The 21,738-nt window shown below is 48.4% G+C and overlaps 1 protein-coding gene across 1 annotated transcript; it reads right to left on the bottom strand.

Moving 5' to 3' along the window:
• Positions 1–1,122: 1,122 nt before the first annotated feature.
• LOC103002397 (somatomedin-B and thrombospondin type-1 domain-containing protein-like) lies at positions 1,123–19,962 on the bottom strand. Its single transcript, XM_057529725.1, has 5 exons — positions 19,719–19,962; positions 10,920–11,114; positions 8,727–8,805; positions 6,080–6,256; positions 1,123–2,493 (listed from the first exon to the last, which is right to left on the bottom strand). The coding sequence occupies exons 1-5, from the start codon at positions 19,960–19,962 to the stop codon at positions 2,376–2,378; spliced, it is 813 nt and encodes a 270-aa protein (XP_057385708.1). The 3' UTR covers positions 1,123–2,375.
• Positions 19,963–21,738: the final 1,776 nt, after the last annotated feature.

Raw genomic sequence — 21,738 nt, 5'->3', positions numbered from 1 at the left:
TCGGTATCTCCGCGTTGTGGCTTGCTGTGAGTCAGGCAAAATGAAGCTGGTTCGGTGACACAGCAACACACTCCAGAAGGAGTACCCAAGGTAAATGTCCCATTTCATGTTACCCGTAACCCGATGTTTCCCACCGCAGCCTCTGCCTTCCTGTTCGGTCAAGAGCACAGGCTTTGGAGCCCAGTTCGAATCCCAGCTCCAGCATTTCCTGGTAATGAGAACTTGTACTGGTCCCTTGACTTTCCTAAGCCTCAGTTTTTCCTTCTGCAAATGGGAGAAAGATCATCCACCTTCCAGGATCCTTGAGGGGATTAAAACAGGCATCACTCCTTGGGGGCTGGTTTTTCAACGGTAGCTATGAGGGACTCCAAAAAGTTTATACTACAGAACCTGGGCATCTCAGACATTTAGTCTGCTTGGGAAGACAGCAGCTAAACACACATAAGATAATTTCCATGTAAAACGACCTCCTGCGGCCAAAACAAGTGTAGGGGCAGAGGCAGAGAAAGCCTGCCTCTAGGGAACCTGGCCTGGATGTGAATCGGGCAGCCCCCTCACTGGCCTCCTGACCAGTCAGCACCTCTTTCCCCTGCATTGCCCCAGCTCCTCACCCCAGACAGACACACACAGGTGCTGCTGAAATGCTTGCCCAGTGACTCATTCACACTCCCAGAGATGGGGAACAGACAGTGATTCCCAAGAGTGCCCAGAGTCCTGATTTAGGAAGGAGGATTGAGTAGCAGGAACATGTGGGCCAGTCCCTGCCCAGCCCCAAGGACAGCGGAAAGATACACCTCTCCCCCAACTCCATGCTCGGAGCTCCTGGGTCCAAAGGCTGGGAAAGCTGGGCCAGCACACTCGCATGAGGAGCGGGAGTGAGCCAGGACTCCCCCATAGTTCTTTATTCACTATCACCGTGCTCCCCAAAGTGAGGGACTCATAAATGAGATAGTTTTACACGAATTCAGGACAGGGCTTAAATAATTGACTACAAAATGAATGAACCTTGAAAACATTATGCTACGTGAAAGAAGCCAGACACAAAAGACCATTTGTATGATTCCATTTATATGAAATGTCCGGAATAGGCAAATCCATAGAAACGCAAAGTAGACTAGTGGTTGCTTAGGGCTGGAGGGGTCTGATGAATGAGCAGTAACGGCTAATGGGTTACAAGGCTTCTTCTAGGGCGACACAAAGAGTTCTAAATTAGACCGAGTTATACGATCTTACGAATATACTAAAAAAGACTGAATTGTACACTTTGAGGGAATGGTATAATATTGTGAATTCTATCTCAATAAAGGTGTTAAAATGCTTATTAATTACAGTTGACTCCCAAGGGGAGAAAATCCGCTCCCTTTCAAGTCCCTTGTAATTCCTCTAGTTTGTCAAGGGCCTAGTCTCTATTAGATACTAGTGTCCCTCACTCCCTCTCACACACATGCTAACGTCTTGTTTGAATAACGAGAGAGCAGGCTTCATGCTCGGCTCCTTGGGCAACAATACCTCACCAGACTTGTTTGGTTTCCATTGTGTTTGTTTTTCTGATTGCCTTCTAATGATGGCAACTGATCATTCACCTATTCATTTCATTTATTCAACAACTATTTATTGAGCATTATGGTGTGCCAGACACTATTCTAGGCACAGGGGACACAGCAGGGAACAAGACAGACCGAAAACCTTGCCCTCCTGGAGCTGATGTACTGCTAGTGCAGAAAATCTTAGCAGTAGGTGTAGCTCATGGGTTTCAAATCCCCACTCTGCCACTCACTAGCTGTGTGTCCTGGGGCAAGTAACTTAACCTCTCTGTGCCTCAGTTTCCGCCCATGTAAAACGGCGATAATAACTGCACCTAACTCAGGATCCAATGAGTCAGTATGTGTAAAGGGCCAGGACAGGGCTTGGCACACTGTAGGTACTTAATAAATGTTTGCTACTATTATTTATTTTCATTTCTAGTTGTGATTTTTTTTAAATTTCCTATTTATACACATATATGTAAGTATAAGCTTCCTTTTAAAACAATTTATTTAAGTAAATAAAAAAAGGATGAGGTGGGGTGTCAAAAAAAAAAAAAGGTACAGGTAAGGAAAATAGGGCAAAATGAAGAAGGGTGTATTTAGGAGATGAAATTTGGGAAGCCCTGAACTAGAGGGAGATGGCAGTTAAGGCTGTGACTCAGCTGGCACCCAGTGGAAACACAAAGCTATTTTCAGTGTCAGCATAAGGACAAGGCTTGTTCCTTCAGTCTCAAATGTGCAGGTTTCTCCCCACTCCCTCATCCTGGAGGATCCCAAGCCCTGGGGGTTTCCCTGCCACCCAGGGAGGCTTTGGAAAGAAGGGCTCTGGACAGACGGGGGTCACCGCTGCTAGAGGAAGACGAGGCTGTGGACCTCGGGGCAGGAACAGTCCCGGAGCTGCCCAAGCCTCTCCCAGGTCCCTCGGCACCGGGGGTGGCCGGCCGCTTGCCACAGCGACAGCTGGTGCCTGCAAGACATGGGGCTGCTTCAGCGGCGTCATGACTCTCCTGGGCGCCAGGGATATTTGTTTTCGGGGGCCCCTTCTCCATGCAAAAATATTTTAAATCAAAGTTTACAACTGCATTATAAAAAGATAAATATAATCCGGGCTGGAGTCAGTATCAGATCTTCACTACGATTACATCCTATTTCTTCTGATTTTAAGAGGTTAAAATTAAAGCATTTTTGTGGAGCCTGAACATGTGTGGGCACTGGGCCCTGCGTCTACTGTGCCTGATGAAGAAGTTGGGTTGGCCGCAGAACTGCTGACCCTAGAGGCCCCCCGGGGCAATCCAGACTTGTCTCTTAGGGTCTGGTGACACTAAGACATCCTTAACCTCCCTGCGCCCCCCCTTCCCTCCTGTTGGGAGGCAACAGAGTGGAGTGATTAAGAAAGGTTTGGGAATGGTGGGGTGGGGAGGTTCATGACCCAGCTCCTAGGAGCCTCTGGCTCTTCAATGAATAACAGATAAGTATAATCTCCGCCCCTCTGAAGTGTTGGGAGGGTTTGATGAGATGCTGTGTGCAGAGAAAGTAAAAATGATCCTGACAATAATAGCTAACTATTTCAGCAACAAGAATGAACGATCCAGTGCTACAAGGCAGCCACGTGCACGGACCTCGCAAACCGCATGTCGAGCAAAGGAAGCCGAATTCTAAAAGGTACATCCTGTACCACTTTATATATGTGAAGTTTGGGGGGGAAAATTTAAACTGTGGTGTTTAGGGATCTGCACCGAGTTGAGTAAAGCTATAAAGAAAACTGTACAGTGGATTACCGTAAAAGTCAGGATGGTGGTCTCCTCTATGGGGAGGGGAGGGGCTGTGGTTGGGGGCGGGACTGGGGGGCTAGCCAGGTTCTGTTCCTTGCCTGGGCGGTGACTGCCCAGATGTGTCCTCTTTGCAAACATTTATTGACCTGTTCATATATGTTTTAGCCAATTCTCTGTAGGTATAATTCACATCCTTTAAAAATGCAAATAATGGCAATAATAACACACACAGATTGTCTTATGTGCCAGGCACTGTTCTAAGCTTCTAAGCACAGTGCCTGGCACCTAATAGGCACTTCACAAATGATAGCATTTAAAGTTACCATTGTTATTGCCATCCTCAGTGTATAAAATGGAATGAATGTCCCTTGTCTCAACAGGGCTTGTGAGGCTTGAGTGGGAGCTCACATCTAAAGCACCCACTTGGTGCCCAGCACACAGTAGGTGCATGACTATAGCAGGTGTTCCTTCTGCTTGTCCCAAACTCAGAGACACTTCTCATGCTAAATAAACCGTCCTAAAATCCCCAACTGGCAGGCTAACCCTCCCCGGGGCTGGGCCCTTTGCATGCCCGCCCTCACCAGCTGCCCATGGAAAGAATCTGGCTGGCAGCTCATCTCCATCCTCCCTTTGATCCTCCTCCTCTGCCCAGTCCTGCCTGGTGAGCTCATGCCCCCAATCAGACCTTCCGTCACCTGTTCTGTGAGCCTGGCCTGGCTGGGGTGGGAGCAGGGAAAGATGCCCCTGCCTGGCACAGACCTGGCTCTACTTTCTATCCCCACCCATGCCTGGTAGAGGCAGCAGTGCCTGCGACCCTCATCTCAGCCTCACCCAAGTGCCATGTTCCTGGAGTATTTGCATCCAAAAAGAGAAGTTTGGGATTAATCAGAGTTTTAGGGCTAGAAAGGCTTATTCAAAGATGGATAAGTAAACTGAGGCTCTAATAAGTGAGCATCTAGTCCAAAGAATGAATCTCTAATGGTAGAATCTCAGGTCTAGGACGAGTAAGTGGTGGGGGGGAGAGGTTGGAGGAAGGTTGGCTGAGAGGGCCTCCCTATTGTCTGCCATTTATTTATTGGGCACCTACTATGTGCCAGGTTCATCACATTTATCACATGTCATTTTCACAAAGGACATATATTATTATACCCATTTTATAGGTTAAACATGACAAGAGCAGCTTCCACTACTAAGCATCTACGAGGAGCCAGGTGCTGTGCAAAGGGCTCAGGATCCTTCCCACCATCTGAGTGGTGGGGACTGTCAGGGTAAGAAGGGTTTGCCCAGAGTCACATACCTAGTAAGGGCCAGAAGTGGGGTTTGAACCCAGATCTGTGCAGTCCCAATGTCTCTCGTTCAGATACATCTGTCCCTAACACCCCAACAGGCACTGGCATTCCCTGCTCTAGGTTTACAGTGAGCAGGGCTGCTCAATTTTAAAAGTCAGGAAACTAACATCCTTAGACATGGCAGAACTCCCTGGAGAGACCCCAGAGAGAGCTCTTGTTCCTACAGTCTAATAATCCCTGCATGGAAAAGCACAGTCAGTGGGAAACAGTCTAGACTTGTCTTTAGAGCTTGGCCAAGGAGTCTGAGCAATTTAGGTTCAAAGCCTGTTTCTGCCACTCGCTAGGTGTGTGACCTCGGGCACCTCTTTGTGAATCAGTCTCCTCATCTAGAAGGAGAGGATCCTGAAAGTATCCACTTTGGGCTCTTGGAATGTTTCAAGGGCATCCTGTGTGTCAATGTGTCCTCACCTCCTTCCACGCTCCCCCTTGCTCATTCCATGCCAGCCTCAATGGTGGCACGCTCCCGCCTCAGGGCTTTTGCACTTGCTGTTCCCTCTGCCTGGAATACCCTTCCCCCAAACCTCCACATGTCTACCTCCCTCATTTCCTTCCGAACTCTGTTCAAATGTCACCTCCTTAGTGTCACCTTCCTTAAAAAAAAAAAAAAAAAAATCCCCAGAACTTCCCCGATTCTGCTTTCTTTCCCTAACACTTATCTCCCATCTGACAAATTACAGATTTACTTGCCTAATGTCTGTCTCCTCACAGCAGAATGTGTCTCCGTAAGAGAAGGACCACAGCTGCTTTGTTCACTGCATCTCCCCAGTACCCAAAACATTGTCTGGCACATGCTCAATAGTAAGTGCTCAACAAATATGTATTGAATGAATGCATGTAGAGCTTAGAATAATGCTTGGCACATAGTAGGCACTCAATAAATTTTAGCTACTCTTGTAATGCTAAGTGCTTTCCAAGACATCTGCCCTTGTGGGAGGAGTCTAGGGGGATGATAACAGCCAAATCTGGGTCAAATCCTGTGTGACCTTGACTAAGCCACAATGCCTCTCTGAGCCTCTGTTGCCCCATCTATGAAATGAGGGTAACCAAACTTGGCTTTTAAGGGAATTGTAAGGATTCAACAATAAAACCAGCTCCCTTTTCTTGAGTACTTTCTGGATGTCAGGAGCTATGCTAAGTCTTCAACTTGCACAATCTCACTTCACTTTCATTATTGCCCCATGAGGAGGTCCTCTTATTATCTGCATTTTCAGATAAGGAAATTGAGGTCCAGAGAGGTTATGAGATTGCCCAAGGTCACACAGCTGGAAATGGCAGGAGCTGCTCCTCCTCGGACACTGGGATCAGAACCCTCCTGCGCCCCGCCCTGGCCAGGAAACAGGCTCCCGCTCCCTGGGCACCTTCATCTCTCAGGCTGCAGAGAGGCCCCAGGCTCTACAGTCACACTTCCCCGTGCCCGAGTCCCACGGCTTACCCTCCGGCCCCTCCACCATCCCCGTAGCAGCGCCGGCTCCTGGCATCCTGGGCAGGCCACTCACACCTCACACAAACTGTGTGGCCCTGGGTCAGATACCTTGTCCACTGGGCATGGGGTGCCCTCACCTGCTGGCAGCTCCCTGGAACGGGCCCCAGCCGGAACTGGACACAGTACCTGCAGCCACACAGGAAAACACCACCCCAAACACCTGTGAGCACTTATGGAGCACCTACTGTGTACCTAGCCCTATGTAGGCTCAGGTTGATACAATTTCTCCCTGCTACAGAAGAAACCTTTTGGGCAACTCAATCTGTATCCATGAGACTTGGCTCCTGCTTTTTTAAGTTAACATCATTGAGGGCTTCCATGGGCCAGTTCTTCAAACACCTTATCCAAAAGATTATATTGTTTACTTCTCATCTCTCGCCCCCGCAGTAATGTCAGCTCCACAAAGGCAGGAATTTGTATCTGTTTTGTTCACTGTTGTGTCCAAGTCCTAGACTAGGACCTGGCTCGACAAAAATTTGCCAAATCATTTGGTCCAATGGACTAGGGAAACCCTGCAAGGTAGATCTTGGCCCCAGCTTACAGACTAGGAAACCGAGGAGCAGAAAGATAACTTGCCCAGAGTCGCACAGCTAATAAGTGGTAGTGCCTAAAATGGAACCGCCTAACCCCAAAAGCCTCAATAAGCACTCCACCACATTTTGTAAAAGATCCTATTTTACAGAAAAGATTCACTGCAAGAATTATTTAAACAACTGTCCCATTCTGGAGTATCTGAATTGAGACCCAATTTGCTAAAATTTTACTTCGACCCAACTTTTTCTACAAGTAGCGGTAAATGGCACCCCCTGCTGGAAGAGATGCAGCTGGTCAAGGACCCCAGGAGGTTATTGTGTGGGGCTGCTGCCCCCTGGTGGCTGCAGCCTCTGGGAAGCCCAAGGAGTGGACAGTTTTCTTCCAGGAACAGCCCAAAGCCAGCCCAGAGCCCTTTCCTCTCAGCTGCCCCCAGAACGCCTCAGGAACCTGTCCTTGCCAGAAGCCTGTGATAATTGGAATTTTCATCTTCCCAACGTTCTTTCTCTTGCCCTTTTGGTGGTTTATTTGGGGAACTCTTGTCCTCACCCTATGTGGTCTTGGAGGGGCAATCAATCAGGATGCCTGGTCCTGGCTCCCCATACCTGCCCCTAGAGTGGGCAGATAATTCATGCTGACCAATCAGAGGTCTCATCATCTGGGTCACAGTGATTGGTTCAGGGATGGGCCTAGGATCCAAGCAGGACCAATCAACCTCCTCCAGAAATTACACAATGAGACTGGGAGGAAGGACCCCGTCAGCTGGGGCTGCTAAGCTGGGAGGATCTGGGGCTGCTGGTGGGCATCTTGGCTACTACAGGGAGAGAGGCTGCTTGAGAATGAAGCCAGTATATGAAGGCAGAAAGGGGAGAGGGAGTCCTGATAATATTTGACCTCTTGGCTCCGGTTCATGCTTGAAGTTAGATTATTTCAAAACTTCCCTCTCAGTTATATGAACCAATAATTTTCCTTTTCACCTGAGCCAGTTTGATCTGAATTTCTGTGCCTTGCAGTGAAAGGAATCCTAACAAATAGAGCTCTCCTCTCCATCTCCCTTAGCACTGCCTTAGTTCAGACCTTATTCTTTCAATTAATATTTGTTGAGTATCTATCATGTGCCAGGCACTGTCCTAGAAGCTTGACCTCATCACCACCATCAGCAACACACTGTCTGACTCCAGTCCCTGAAATCCACCCTTCAAAGGCACAGGGCTACCACCCCGGTCCAAACCACCTTCATTTCTCATGTGGACCATTGCTGTAGCCCCCGCATTGTTCTCCCTGGTTCCTTCCTTGCCTCTCTACGATCCATTCTCCAAATAGCATCCAAAGGGACCCTGTGAAAACCTAAGTCAGATCCTGTCATTCCTCTGCCCAAAACCCTCCCATGACTCCATCTCATACAGAGAAAGTACCCAACTTCCCACCACAGCCTATAGACCCTGTGTGATCTGACCACCCCCCTCCCCCCAGTGTATCATATTTCCTACTCTCTCTCACTCTCCCTGAGTTCCAGCCTGAACTACTTGCTGATCCTTGAACACCGGGCATGCCCTGCCTCAGGACCTTTGCACTTGCTAGTCCCTCTGCCAATCATGCTCTTCCCCCAGATAACCTCTTCAATATCTTAGTTCCTCTAAACAAGGATGTCCCTGGCACACCCACCCTCTTCCCTGCTTCATTTTTCTCCATAGCACTTAGCATCATTTGACAGGCTATGTGTTTGTTTATTGTCTGCCTCCTGTGAGGCAGACTCCATGAGGACAAGTATTTCTGTCCTTTTTTGTTCCTTGCTGTAACCCCAAGGCCTAACCCATATAAACAACATAAACATACCTGTCCTATAAACAATAAACACTGAGTGAATGAGTAAGTGAATGAAGTTGAATAGAGACCAATCATTAAGGACTCAAAGTTCATGTTCATGAGTTTAGAAATGTAACAGGACAAGAAATGGGGAGATGTTAAAGCTATTAAAGGAAGAGAGAGACATGATGAAAGTCTAATCCAAGGAAAAATGTTCACAAATTTGAGTTTGACTTTGGGTTCATTTGCTTCCACTTACCCTATTATCTCCTGCTTCTTGGGGACACCTCGCTTTTCTCGTTCTTTCCCATAGCTGCCTGTGGTTATCAGAGCAGGGACTGTGGGCCAAGGAGAAAACAGAGTCAGGTAGCCCAGCACCCCCCCACCCCCGCAAGGCTATGACACCACAGGAAGCACGATTAGGTATTCCTGGTGTCAGAGTCATGTCTATGGTAGCCCTAAGGAGACTGTGGGGTCTTGTAACTGGGTAGATAGTCCCCACAAGTACCCCTTATGCAATGATGGAGGCAGGATCATATTTATCTCTTAGATTCAGGGCCTAGCACAGCGGGTTGTATAGTGAGTCTCAATAAAAAGTTCTTCAAATGAATGATTTTGATGAATGAATAAGTGAGTGAGTGAGAAAAAAAGAGATGAGTTAATAACTGAATGGATGGATGGGTGGCTGAAATGATATAAGAAAGGAAGAATGGATGGGTGATGAGTAAATGGGAAGATGGGAGGATGGAAAAAAGGAGAGACAGAGATGATAGAAGAGATGATGAATGGAAAGGATGGATGAAGACATGATAGGTAGATGGACAGATGAAGGGATAAAAGAACCAGACGGATAGATGAATGAATAGGTGGGAAAATGTAAGGATGGAAGAAAAGGGGGACAGAGGTATGGACAGATAAATGAATTAATAAAATTATCTTGTTGGGCCAACTTCCAAGCCTCTTCCTTCCTGGAGCAGACAGAGGAGAACACAGAGGAGAATTGAGGGTCAGTCCATGAGAGGTTGGTGATTCCTTAGGGAGAAAAAGAGCCAAAAGAAGTCCCTACCCCTGCCCATTCCCTGAGTGATGGGGCTGAATCAAAGATATGGTGTTGAACTAATTAATGCTTGTGATCTAGAGAAGGTAACACACTTAATACACAACTTCCCTTTTCTCTTCTCTTCCAACATCCAGTGCTGCTTTTGGTGTAGCCTAGAGCAGTGAGGAGAGCCCCAGAGAAGCCCAGGTTCTGGTTCCAGCTCTCCCTCTTACAGCTGAGTGATCTTGGTCCTTTCTGAGCCTCAGTCTCCTCGTCAGCAAAATGAGTATAATACCAGAACCTATATCATACAGTTATTGTCAGCATTGAATAAAATGATGCGCGATGAGCCATGTATCTTGGGCAGGTGTTGTGCCTCCCTGAGCCTTGGTTTCCCCTTCTGTAAAATGCATAGTAACACTGGCCTCACAGAGTCAAGTAATGTGGCCAAGTGCATGGCAGATAGTAGGGGCAGTCAGGAAAATCTTCCTGGAGAAAACTGACATCTACACAGGAAACGATGAACCAGGCAAGTTAGATGTGGGTGGCAAAGGAGAGGGAGGAGGATTTCAGGCAGAGGAAATGACATTCCTTCTTTCATCACCCCACTGCCACCATCCTGGTCCAGACACCTTCCTCTCTTGCCTGTACCACTGCAGTCACCTCTTCCCTGGCCTCCCCGCTGCCCTCTGACCCCTTTCAGTCTACTGTCCCCACAGTGGTCAGAATGATCCTTTAAAATGTAGACAGAAGAAGGAAGATGAGGTCAGAGGAGGTAAGAGCCAGAGCACTTGAGCTTGTAGACCATGATGAGGAGTTTGGGCTTCATGAGGGTGTGGGGTACCTATTGGAGAATTTAAAACAGGAGGGTGACACTGCAGTAAGGTTTGGTGAAACTAAGGACATTTGCTGAAACTAAGGGGAAAGAGGCCTTTTCTTCCAGCTGCTAAGCTGGATGCAGGGAAGCCTGGAGCTATCAAAGACCATTACAGGGGGAATGCCTACCTGAGAATGAGGCCAACTCATTAGAAAACAGAGCTGAGAGATGGAGAGAGGTTCCTGGCAACATTGCTTGAGCTCCTGGATCCAGCCATGCCTGAATGCAGATCCTGGGATCTTAGTTACATGAACCACACATTTTTGCTCAGGTCAGTTTAAAATGAGTTTCCTATCATCTTCATTTAAACAAAGCCCTGACTGATTCACAATGGGAGATGAGTAGAAAGAAGACATCGAGACGCCTAGAGGAAGTCAGAGCTTCTTACCTCATTCAGAGGGTGAGGAGGGGGATGAGGGAAAAGAAAGACAAAGTCCCACCCTAAACTCAGACCCCACATGGAAACTTATGGAGGGCCCTGCAGTCCAGCCAGGCTGTTCCCTCTGACAGCCACCCCCAGGGCCACCCCAACTCACGCAAGGACTGTTGGCACTCCACCCCCTGGTGGCTCCAGTACTCCACGCAGCCAGCCCGCTCTTCCAATGGGGGGCAGGGAGCACCCCCGTTCCTTGGCTCCTGCAGGACACGCCTTTGGCGGAGACGGTAAGAGACCTGGCAGGGCTTGACACAACGACTCCAGCCGCTCCACTCTGCCACGACGCAGGAGACCGCTGGAAGAGAAGGTGGCGTCTCCAAGGACAACTGCTATGGAATTTGGGCAGCGGCCAGGTCTTGTGCACCTTTCCCACAAGCCGAACCCCCCAAAACACCACAGTGAGCACCAGAACTTCTGCAAACCTGAATCCATGTGTGCCTTAAAAGTTTCTCTATGACAAATCTGTATACGTCTACCTAAACTTAGAATTCCACATTTTATTTACCCATCATCCTGTTGGCGATCATTCCAGTGGTTTCCATCACCCATTCCTCCAATTAACATTTCCTAAGCACTTATGGCAACTGATTTCACCTCCCTGTGCCTCAGTTTCTTCCACTGTCAAATGGGTATAAGAATAGTATTCACCTGATAGTGTGGCCTTGAGGATTCAACCAGATGTGACATATAAAGCGTTCACTCCTGACACACAGCAAGTGCTCGGTAAACACTAGCTATTCCTCTGCGGCAGTGAAACGAACCATGACTACACTAGCAACAACGTGGATGGAAAGAAGCCTCTTGCAGAAGCTATTTCTGGTGTGATACTATTTAGATACAGTCTTCAAAACTGCAAAAGAGCGCTATATAGTGTTTAAGAATTCATATAGGTAATATATACATTACATATATATGATACCATATATGTGTATATCACATATATATGATATTGTATTGATATACATACCTAAGTATATATATGTCAATCTTCACTATTCACAGATTTGGTATTTGTGAATTTACCTATTTGCTAAAAATTGATTTGTAACCCCCAAACCAATATTTGAGGTGCTTTTGTAGTCATGCACAGACATACGCAGAACAGCAAAAATTTTGAGTCACCCAACATGCACATTTGCAGCTGAGGTCAAACAAGGCCCCGATCTGCCTTCTTGGATGGAGGGAGCCAGTGGCGGTGTGGTGCAGTTCAAGGAGCTCCAGCTCCGGGACCGGGAGGACGGGGTTTGAATTTCAGCTCTGGCACCTGTTAGTGGGGCAGTCTCGGGCCAGTCACTTAACACCTCTGAATCTTGTTCTTCCCTTTTCTAAAAGAGAAGCTACGAGAAGGAGTTGTTTTTAGGATTTAAGATTATAACCTGTGTGAGATAGGTGTGTACATATTTCCCCTAGGAGCAATGGTTCAGTACTTGTCAATCCAGTGTTCATGGGGATTTTATAGACTATAACAACCATCCATCATGAGAACTGACTGTATATATTTTATATACATTGAATATATATATGTGTGTGTATATATATATACATATATACACACACACACGCACACCCCTCCGCAGGAATTATAAATACCAAATTCAGCATAGCGGTTACCTCTGAGGAGAAAGGGAAGGAATGCAGAAGCTCCAGTGGTATTCATCTAGGCTTATTTCTTAGCTTTGCATGAGGGTTTATTATATTGTTCTCTCTACATTGGGCTATGTCTGAAATATTTCATCAAAGAAAAAGAAGGCAGTTGCTAGGCGGCCATGTCCATGAGGTGCTCCCCTGTGCCCACCACAGTCAGGGGCCCAGTGAGTAGGTATTTTCTGATGATGTGGCATTTGAGACCTTCAGCTTCTTCACCCAAGTCCACAGTCCCAGACCAGGACTGGGCCAAACCAGACAGGGAGGGCCATCTGGCCAAAACGTGGGATCTTCGGACTTTCCCCAGGGAGAGAATTTCTTGACAAGAAATTGACAAGCCATTGACTTCCCTGGTGGTCCAGTGGGTAAGACTCTATGCTCCAAATGCAGGGGGCCCAGGTTTGATCCCTGGTCGGAGAACTAGATCCCGCATGCATGCTGCAACTAAGAGCTCTCATGCCACAACTAGAAGATCCCGCGTGCCGCAACTAAGACCCAGTGCAGCCAAACTAACTAAATAAATAAATTTTTTTAAAAAAAGAAATTGTCAAGCCTTTCTTGACAGGCCTTGACAGTCACTCTCCCCCTCTCTCTCTCTCTCTCTCTCTCTCACACACACACACACACACACAGACATTTGTGCACACACAGGGCACTACTGCTGTCAGAATTAGTTCACTCATCCCACAAACATTTACCGAGCATCTCCTGTGAGTCGGGCACTGTCCTAGGTGCTGGAGACACCGTGGGGAACAAGAAAGACCAGGTCTGTCCTCATGACAAACATTCACCAGCTATGAGACATATCCCAGTTCAGCAACTTGAAAATGCAAAGAAAAAAAAAAAAGGGTACATTCCTGAACTGAGGGAAGGAGGTGATTGTGTTGTAAAAACAGACAGTGTTGCTTCTGGCACCTCAGGAAGTCACATACTCCTTGCGTGGCTCTCAACTCTGAGCAGAGTTGAAATGCTCAGGGGAAGGAGGGAAGGAGGAAATAAAGTATGACAGCCTAACAATCATCTATTGCTTTCAACACCCACCTAATAACGATGTCAATTATGTCACTGCTGCTGGACCAGGCAAGTCAAGTCCCAGACTTCATGTAATCCTCACAACAACTTTAGAGTCCTTCTTTGTGCCCTGTGCCCCCCAGGGAAGCCTGTGCATCACAGAGGCCCCCTGGCCGCTGATTGAATTTAGCCAGTGAGGCACCCATGGGGAGGAGAGTGCAGCCCAGGTGTTTATCGCCCCTCCACCCACCTCACCCTCAGTCCTGCATGGAGGGGACCCTCAGCCATGGATCCTGCCCTCACCAGGCTCCTATAACACCACTTCCCCCTGCCCGCACCATAGCGAATGGAACCCTTGTCAAATTATGTTCCATTCAACTCTTCTGGGGGTACCACCTGTCACTCACCAGAACCCCAACTCCTACATATATATATATATATATATATATATATATATATGTGTGTGTGTGTGTGTGTGTGTGTTTGCGCTATTGTCAAATCCATCTCACAGAAGAGGCAAGTGGAGCTTAAGGAGACTGAATATCTGAGTCAAGCCAAGAAGCTGGAGTTGCACAAGCTTGGATTCCAGCTATAGTCTCACAGAATTGGTGCAATGACAGATGCGAAGCACTAGGAAGATAGTAAACACTCAATACAACAGGGCACTCTCTGCATTTATTCAACAACTATTTAGGGCCTACTACATGCCAAGCACTGGTCCGGGTGCCGGGAACACAGAGGAGCAAAGCAGAAAAAGCCCCTATCCTGGAGGAGCTGACATTCAGTAGGGGAAACAGACAAGAAACAATACAATATATGAGGTAATTTCAACTAGCGATCCATGCTCTGAGAAAATCCAAAGAAGGATAAGAGTAGCAGGTGCAGGGCGATAAGAAACTGTTTTAGATAGAGGGGTCAAGGAGGGCCTCCATGACAAAGGACATCTGAGAAGGTAAGGGAGGGAGCTGTGTAGGTATCTGAGGGAAGTGTTCCAGGCAGAGGGAACAGGCAGTGCAAAGGGCCTGAGGCAGAGTCCAGGCTAGATGCTGGAGGGACAGTGAGGAGGCCAGTGTGGCTAGAGCATAAAAAGCAGGAAGGAAAGTGGCAGGAAGTGATGTCAGAGACAGGCGGGCAGTGATAGCATACAGGGCCTTGATGACTATTGTAAGGAACTTGGACTTTATTCAAAGCATGAAGAAAAGCCACTGCCAAGTGCTGAGCAGAGGAGTGACATTATCACTATTAAGGTTTTAATAGGATGTCTCTAGCTGCCGGGTGGGGGTCAGGGCAGAATCAGGGAAACCAATAAAACAGCTACTGCAGTTGTCCAGGCGAGAGGGTATAATCTACAATAGAAAAATCTGCTAGTGGGGACTTCTCTGGTGGTGGAGTGGTTAAGACTCCGTGCTCCCAATGCAGGAGGCCTGGGTTCGATCCGTGGTCAAGGAACTAGGTCCCACATGCATGCTGTAACTAAGCAGCCCACCTGCTGCAACTAAGGAGCTAGCGAGCCGCAACTAAGACCAGGTGCAACCTGCTCTTAGTTAATAAATAAATAAATATTTTTTAAAAAGAAAAGAAAAAAATCTACTAGAAAAAGTGAGTTTAGTGTCACTGGACGTGTTCACAGAGTGGCTGGACAACTGACAAGGAGACGGCAGCCCAGATTCAGGCACTGGCTGGGCAGTCGGACCAAGGGAATTTCTAAAGTCCCACCATGATCCCCTGCCAGGCAGGTGAGAGATTTTGCAGAAAATTAGGCAGATGCCACCCTACGCATATTCTTTCCATGTCGCTGGCATCTGTGATGTCACCAAGCAGCATGCACAGCTGACACCCCCAGGGAACTGTCATCACATCTCACCTAGACCTAGGGTCACAACCTCGGTACCTTCATGTGATTATTCATATCTTGTCAGCCTCCTCAACTAGAATGTCAGCTCTGTGGAGGCAGGGGCCTCGTTCCCTGCTGAATTCCAGGACCAAACACAGTGCCTGACACATAGGGACCCAGTAAGTAACGAGTCAGTGAATTCTGAATGAGCAAATTGTGCCTTAGCGACCACAAAGGCAATGTGACCGCAAGTTGGCATTCCAGAAAGGTACCACCAGATGGCAGTGTTTCTCAAAACAAAGGCCATCCCACCCTTTTCTGAGTAACGGAGAAATTCTAGCTTATCAGTGCAGCTGAAAAAGGGAGATGGGAGGAGCTTTTAAAGTTGCTCTTCCAGCCCTGGGGACCCAGATAACATCATGTCAGCAGAGCCTGCTGGAGCCAGGCTGAATTTCCCACAGTCCCCTTGGATCCCTCTGCCCTGCCGCCAACAGGCCCAGGCTCAGCAGGAATTGCCTTTCTGGACAATTCAAACCGGACCTTTTTCTCTGAACCTCACTGCCCAGCCCCCTGACCGTCCATCCTCCTCACTGTCTAGCAAAAGGATTTTTCTGGAATGCAGTTCTGACCTGTCACCTGAAATCCTTTACTGGTTTCCATCTCCTGTTGAGGTGGTTTCACAAAAGTTCTTTTGTAAACACTAGTGGCTAAAAATGTGTTTCCCCAGTGCATCCACAGTCACCCCCCGCCTCCTCCTCCTCCTGTTTGATGTCTCAGCACGCTTTTACTTCGAGTTCCCTGAAATGCAGGGACCGCTACAGCTCAGAAGTGGGCAGCTGTCATTTCTGCCCTCCCAGCCTCCTTACCCCCATCTTCTGGTAACATCGCCTCGGTTTTCTTTTGAGGAACCAACCCTCCCCACTCTCAGTCCACATAGTTTGGGTAGGGCTGACCTCACCTTCTCATTCCTGGGATTGGGTACATATGTGACCCAGACATGACCAGTTGACATATTCCTTCTCCCTAGGCTCAGTGATTTATTGGATCATGAATGAGCATGCAACCCAAACTGGGCCTATGAGAACCATCCCTAGGAGTATGGCTGGAATAACTAGGAAAAGGATCTCTCATTCCCCTAGGGACACCAGTTTGGAGCTACTAGGTACTGTCTTTCTCAACACTCGGTGACAGCATGCCTGAGATTGAAACTAACACAAGCAGAGCTGAGAGGTGGAAAGAGAGTCCCAATGACATCCTTGGAGTCCCTGGATCCAGCCATGCCTGAAGTCAGAATCCATGGATTGTTCTTCAGTTACCTGTCCCAATACATCCCCTTATTAGCTTAAGTAATATGAGTTGTGTCACAACCCTCAGAGTACTGACTAGCACAATGAATACATAAGTGCATAAATAGGGACTTTGATCCCTACAGGGTTGAAGTAAGAATTAAGGAGCATAAAATACTTGAAAACATTCAGTAAGGAACTTGAAAAACATGAAGTAATGGTGTCCATCCTTTAAGGTTTTACTAGCCGTTCCAGACCCACCCTATTCCTGACCCCACCCCATCCTCACCAATCATTTCCAAGCCTCCTCTTGCTCTTACTGAGCAAGCCACCCTGTCTCCCAAAAGTAGAATATAAGCTTGAGGGGGACCAGAGTCCCATCTTTCTGGCCCCCAATGGTCCCAGCTGAGCTGGGCACATAGCAGGTGGCCAGCAATGTAATTGAACGGAAGGTGGGCAAGGTCAAGGGCTCCTGTTTCCCCTGAGGGCTCGAGCTTCCCTCCTGCGACATGCTTAAGTCCTCCCACCCTCAAGCAACGATATGGTATTGTGATCTGGAGCCAGACTGCTGGGGTTCAAATCCTAGATCTACTGCCTAATAGCTGGGCAAGTCAGAGTAGCTCACTACCTCTCCATGTCTCCATGCCTCATCTGTAAAATGGGCATGATAACACCATCTATTCCATCGGGCTGTTATGAGGCTTAAAGGAGACAATTTATTTAAAGCACCTAAAACAGTACCTCTCCAGCAGGTAATAAGTACTCAGTAAATGTTAGTGGTTTGTTTTTTTGTTTGTTTGTTTTTAAGCCATCCTCAACACCTCCCTCTACCACAATCAATTCCTGAAGTCAGTCAACTTTATCGCCTAAATCACTCATGAAAAAACATATCTTGCCTCCTAACTGGTCCCCATGTCCCCTTCTGCTCTGCTCCCCTGGGAGGTGGAAAAGTGAACTTTTCCCAGGTCTATTCATAAGACCTCAGCTCTGCCCAGCCTAGACAAGGGGCCAGATCCTAGACCTACTGCCTTTTTGACACCTTCCCAAAGGAGCAAAACAAAGAGGTGGGCAAAGCTTTTATGTAACCAGCCCAAGCTCTTTATGTAACAGGAACCCCTGGGGAGCTGATAACATCGTGTGATTCTGTCAGCGTGGATCAAACCGTGGGAAAGCATCACTGATCCCTCTGCCTGGTTCCCTTCCTGGGCCCCCACTCCTGCCCTGTGATAGGGAAGCCCCTGTGGGTGCAGCTGAACCAAGAACCTCAGCCCTACACTCTGAATGACCCCGCGGCTGCACGCACTCTCTGCACGGAAAGCAGATGAGTACAAAAGCATTCCCAAGATAGTCCTTCTGCAAGTTTAATCTGGGGGAGTCTCATCTGCTATGATTTGGGAAGACAGCACATCCAAAATTACTTTTTCCTCTCTGCTACCTGAATTTCCACCATTCGCCACTCAAAGTTGTGAGAAGCAGCAAGGGGCTAGAAGAAAGGGGATCGCCAGGTCCAAATCCTACTGGATCACCTTGGCTGGCCAAAGCCCGCTCCTCTCTGAGCCATGCTCTTCCCATCTGCTGAGCAGGGACATTATTATAGACCAGAGCCCCAGAGTGCTGTGAGACAGTAATCAGGTTGGATGAGACACCCAGCCCACAGAGTAGGTTGGTGATCAATAAATGTTGGATCCCTTCAATTTTGAATTTTTTAAAGCTGCCCTCATTTAAATATAAGTTCCTGAAGGAAGCTCCACTGATATCTCCAGGTAGAGGGGTCCAATCAATCACTCTTCTCCCTGACAAAGGTAAGTTAGATCATATCCACTTGACAAGGTGACAGAATTTAGATTTTTGGGTACAGTGGGTGTGAAAAGGTTATTCCTGGAATTTAAAAAGGATGGAGTCCTCCTCACTGGCGGCTCAACAAAAGTGGACCCTAATTTCAAAGCCTGGTGGATACCACTCTGGCGGGGGTCTCTATAGGGAATGACCTGGACCCTGGTCTGGTGGCCATGGCTGGCACGGGGACCAGTGCCCGGGCGTTACTTGCCCAGGGATCAGTACATCCCATCCCAACCCCTTCACCACCACCACCACCACCACCCCCCCACCCCCCCACCCCCGCCCATTCACCTAAGTTTTAACCTGTTCCCCACACACACCCAGTTCTTCCGCCCCTTCCGGACCACCCAGCCTGTTTCCTCTCTCTGCTCTCAGCGTCCCTCCACTCCAAACCCTCTCCAGGCTTCAGCCTTTCTCTCGGCTTCTCAACACCCCCTCCATTTGCCTTGTGACCTCCCTGCCCGCGATGTCGTGCGTGGTCCCGCTCCCCCCTCGAACTCCCTATGCCCCACGCCCTTCCGCCAGCTCAGGTTGCCAGATGAAATACAGGACGGCCAGTTAGATTTGAATTTCAGAAAAATAATAAGTTTTAATATAAGTGTGGCCCGTGCAATATTGAGGACATACGTATACTTTAAAAGTATTTGTTATTTATCTGAAATTTAAGTTTAACTGGGCATCTTGGATTTTTATTTGCTAAATCTGGCACCCTACCCCAACCCAAGCGCCCCCTGCGCCTTCGCAACCCCTCCACGCCTCACGAGCCCTGATGATCGCATACGCCCCCTCCTCCCTCTTACCCCTTCCAGCCGCGTGCGCCCCCTGCTCTCTCTCGCCCCCTCCTCTCTCGCACCCCTCAGTGCCCGCACAAGACTATTTCTGTTGGGGGCCCTGCGTCCCTCACCCGAGTGCCTGGCTCGCGCGCCTCTTCCACAAGCCCTCCATCCTCGCGCGGTCCTCCCAAGTCCCGCGCGAGGGGAGGACTCTCGCACCCTCTCCTCCCAAACGCCCCTCTACTCTCCTCGCATCCGTCTCCATTCCGCCCCCTCCCCGAGACTCGCGCAGCGGCGTCCATGGCCCGAGCATCTTTCTCCGCGCGCACCTATCCAGCCCCACTCTGCGCCTGGTGTCCTGAGTGTCCCCGTCCCCCTTGCTCCTGCGCCCCTCCAGGTCCAGAACCCCCTCCGAGGGCGGCTTCCTCTCTTCCTTGTACCGTCGCACCCCGGGACCCTGCTCCCCTCCGCGCTGGGAGCTCCGCCCAGGCCACGTGCTCCCGGGGGCGCACCTGGGCAGGCCCGCGCGTAGTCGGGGCAGCAGTCCCGGACCTCTCTGCACGCCTGATCGCAGAAGCAGCGAGGGGGCCCGCGGGCCGCGCAGGTCGGGTCACGGCCCGGGCAGCAGCGGCCCAGCGCGGCGCAGCCCTGCCGGAACCAGAGCGTGCCCGACGGTCCCCGTGCCCAGGACACCGCGGCCACGGCGGTCAGAGCGAGCGCCAGCGGCAGGATCGGCGCCGCGCCGCGCGGGGCCATAGCCGGGCTCAGGCTGGGGACCGGAGGCCGACCGGGACCGACCCTAAGCGGCCCGCCCCGTTGTGGGGCGGAGGCTCCTGGCCCGACCCCTCCCCAGACCCACCTCCTACCTGTCATGGAACTGTTATCCACTCCCATTCGTCCTATCCAAACTTTGCGCAGCTTGAGGCGGTGAAATATCAAGATAATAGTAATAATAACCGCAGCAACTTTGCAACGTTCCCCATTGCCCCCAGGTTCCAGGGAGTTAGAAGCGATACAGAGGTTCATCAAAACAATGCATTATAATAGATAACAATAGTGTATTGTTGTAGCAATAGTAACAGTAATAGCCGCTATGCCATAAATATAATAGCAATAAGACCAACAATAGCTGCCAATATTATTGAAATAGCAGTAACGGGCATTATAATTGCCAGGTAAGCAGCTTGAGAGCCAGGCTGTGTACCAGGCCCTTTGTGTATCGTCAGTATTGCCCAAAACTGAGTCCCTTGGATACACCTTCCTTTTTTGCTATATTCCTACCACTTTGACTATTATTTCCTGAATATTTATCCTTAAGTTGAACCATTTTTTAAATTTTTAAATGATTTATTTGTTACAAGCCTGTATCACTCAACAGGATGAGAAGAGGGACTTCCTTGGTGGTCCACTGGTTAAGAATCCGCCTTCCAATGCAGGGGATGCGGGTTCGACCCCTGGTGGGGGCACTAACATTCCACATGCTTGGGGCAACTAAGCCCACATGCCACAACTACTGAGCTCAGGTGCCTCACTGAGGCAGCCTGCGTGCCACAAACTACAGAGCCCACACGCCCTGGAGCCTGTGCCACAACTAGAGAAGAGAAAACCTGCACACCACCACTAGAAAGAAGCCCACACGCCACAAGGAAAGATCTTGTGTGCTGCAACTAAGACCCCACGCAGCCAAAAACAAAAAAGGAAAATAAAATAAATAAATAAAAGAAAAAAAGAAAAGTATAATAATAATAATAATAAAAGAGGATGAGAAGACAAGCCACAGGCTGGGAGAAAATATTTGCAAAAGACACATCTGATAATGGACTATTAGCCAAAACGTGCAAAGAACTCTCAAAACTCAACAAGAAAACAAACAATTGGATTAAAAAATGAGCCAAAGACCTAAACAGACACGCACCAAAGAGGAAATACAGATGGCAAATAAGCATATGAAGAGATGCTCCACATCACGTCATTAGGGAAATGCAAATTAAAACTATGAGCTACCACTACACACCTATTAGAATGGCCAATATCTGGAACACTGACAACACCAAATGCTGGTGAAGATGTGGAGCAAAAGGAACTCTCATACGTTGCTGACGGGAATGCAAAATGGTACAGCCACTATGGAAGACAGTTTTGGCAGTTTCTTACAAGACTAAATACACTCTTACAACACAAGCCAGCAATCATGCTTCTTGGTATTTACCCAAATGAGTTGAAAACTTATGTCCATACAAAAACCTGCACATGGATGTTTATAGCAGCTTTATCCATAATTGCCAAAACTTGGAAGCAACCAAGATGTCCCTCAGTGAGTGAATGGATAAACTGTGGTACATCCAGACAATGGAATATAAATCACCGCTAAAAAGAAATGAACTATCAAGCCATGAAAACACATGGAAGAAACTTAAATGCATATTACTAAGTGAAAGAAGTCAATCTGAAAAGACTACGTACTGTATGATTCCAACTATATGACATTCTGGAAAAGGCAAAACCATGGAGACAGTAAAAAGATCAGTGTTG

The sequence above is a fragment of the Balaenoptera acutorostrata genome, chromosome 15 (genome assembly GCF_949987535.1).
Source record: "Balaenoptera acutorostrata chromosome 15, mBalAcu1.1, whole genome shotgun sequence".
Lineage (NCBI taxonomy): Eukaryota > Metazoa > Chordata > Mammalia > Artiodactyla > Balaenopteridae > Balaenoptera > Balaenoptera acutorostrata.
Note: the sequence above shows the minus strand (reverse complement) of the source record. Positions and strands in the feature narration are given on the sequence as shown.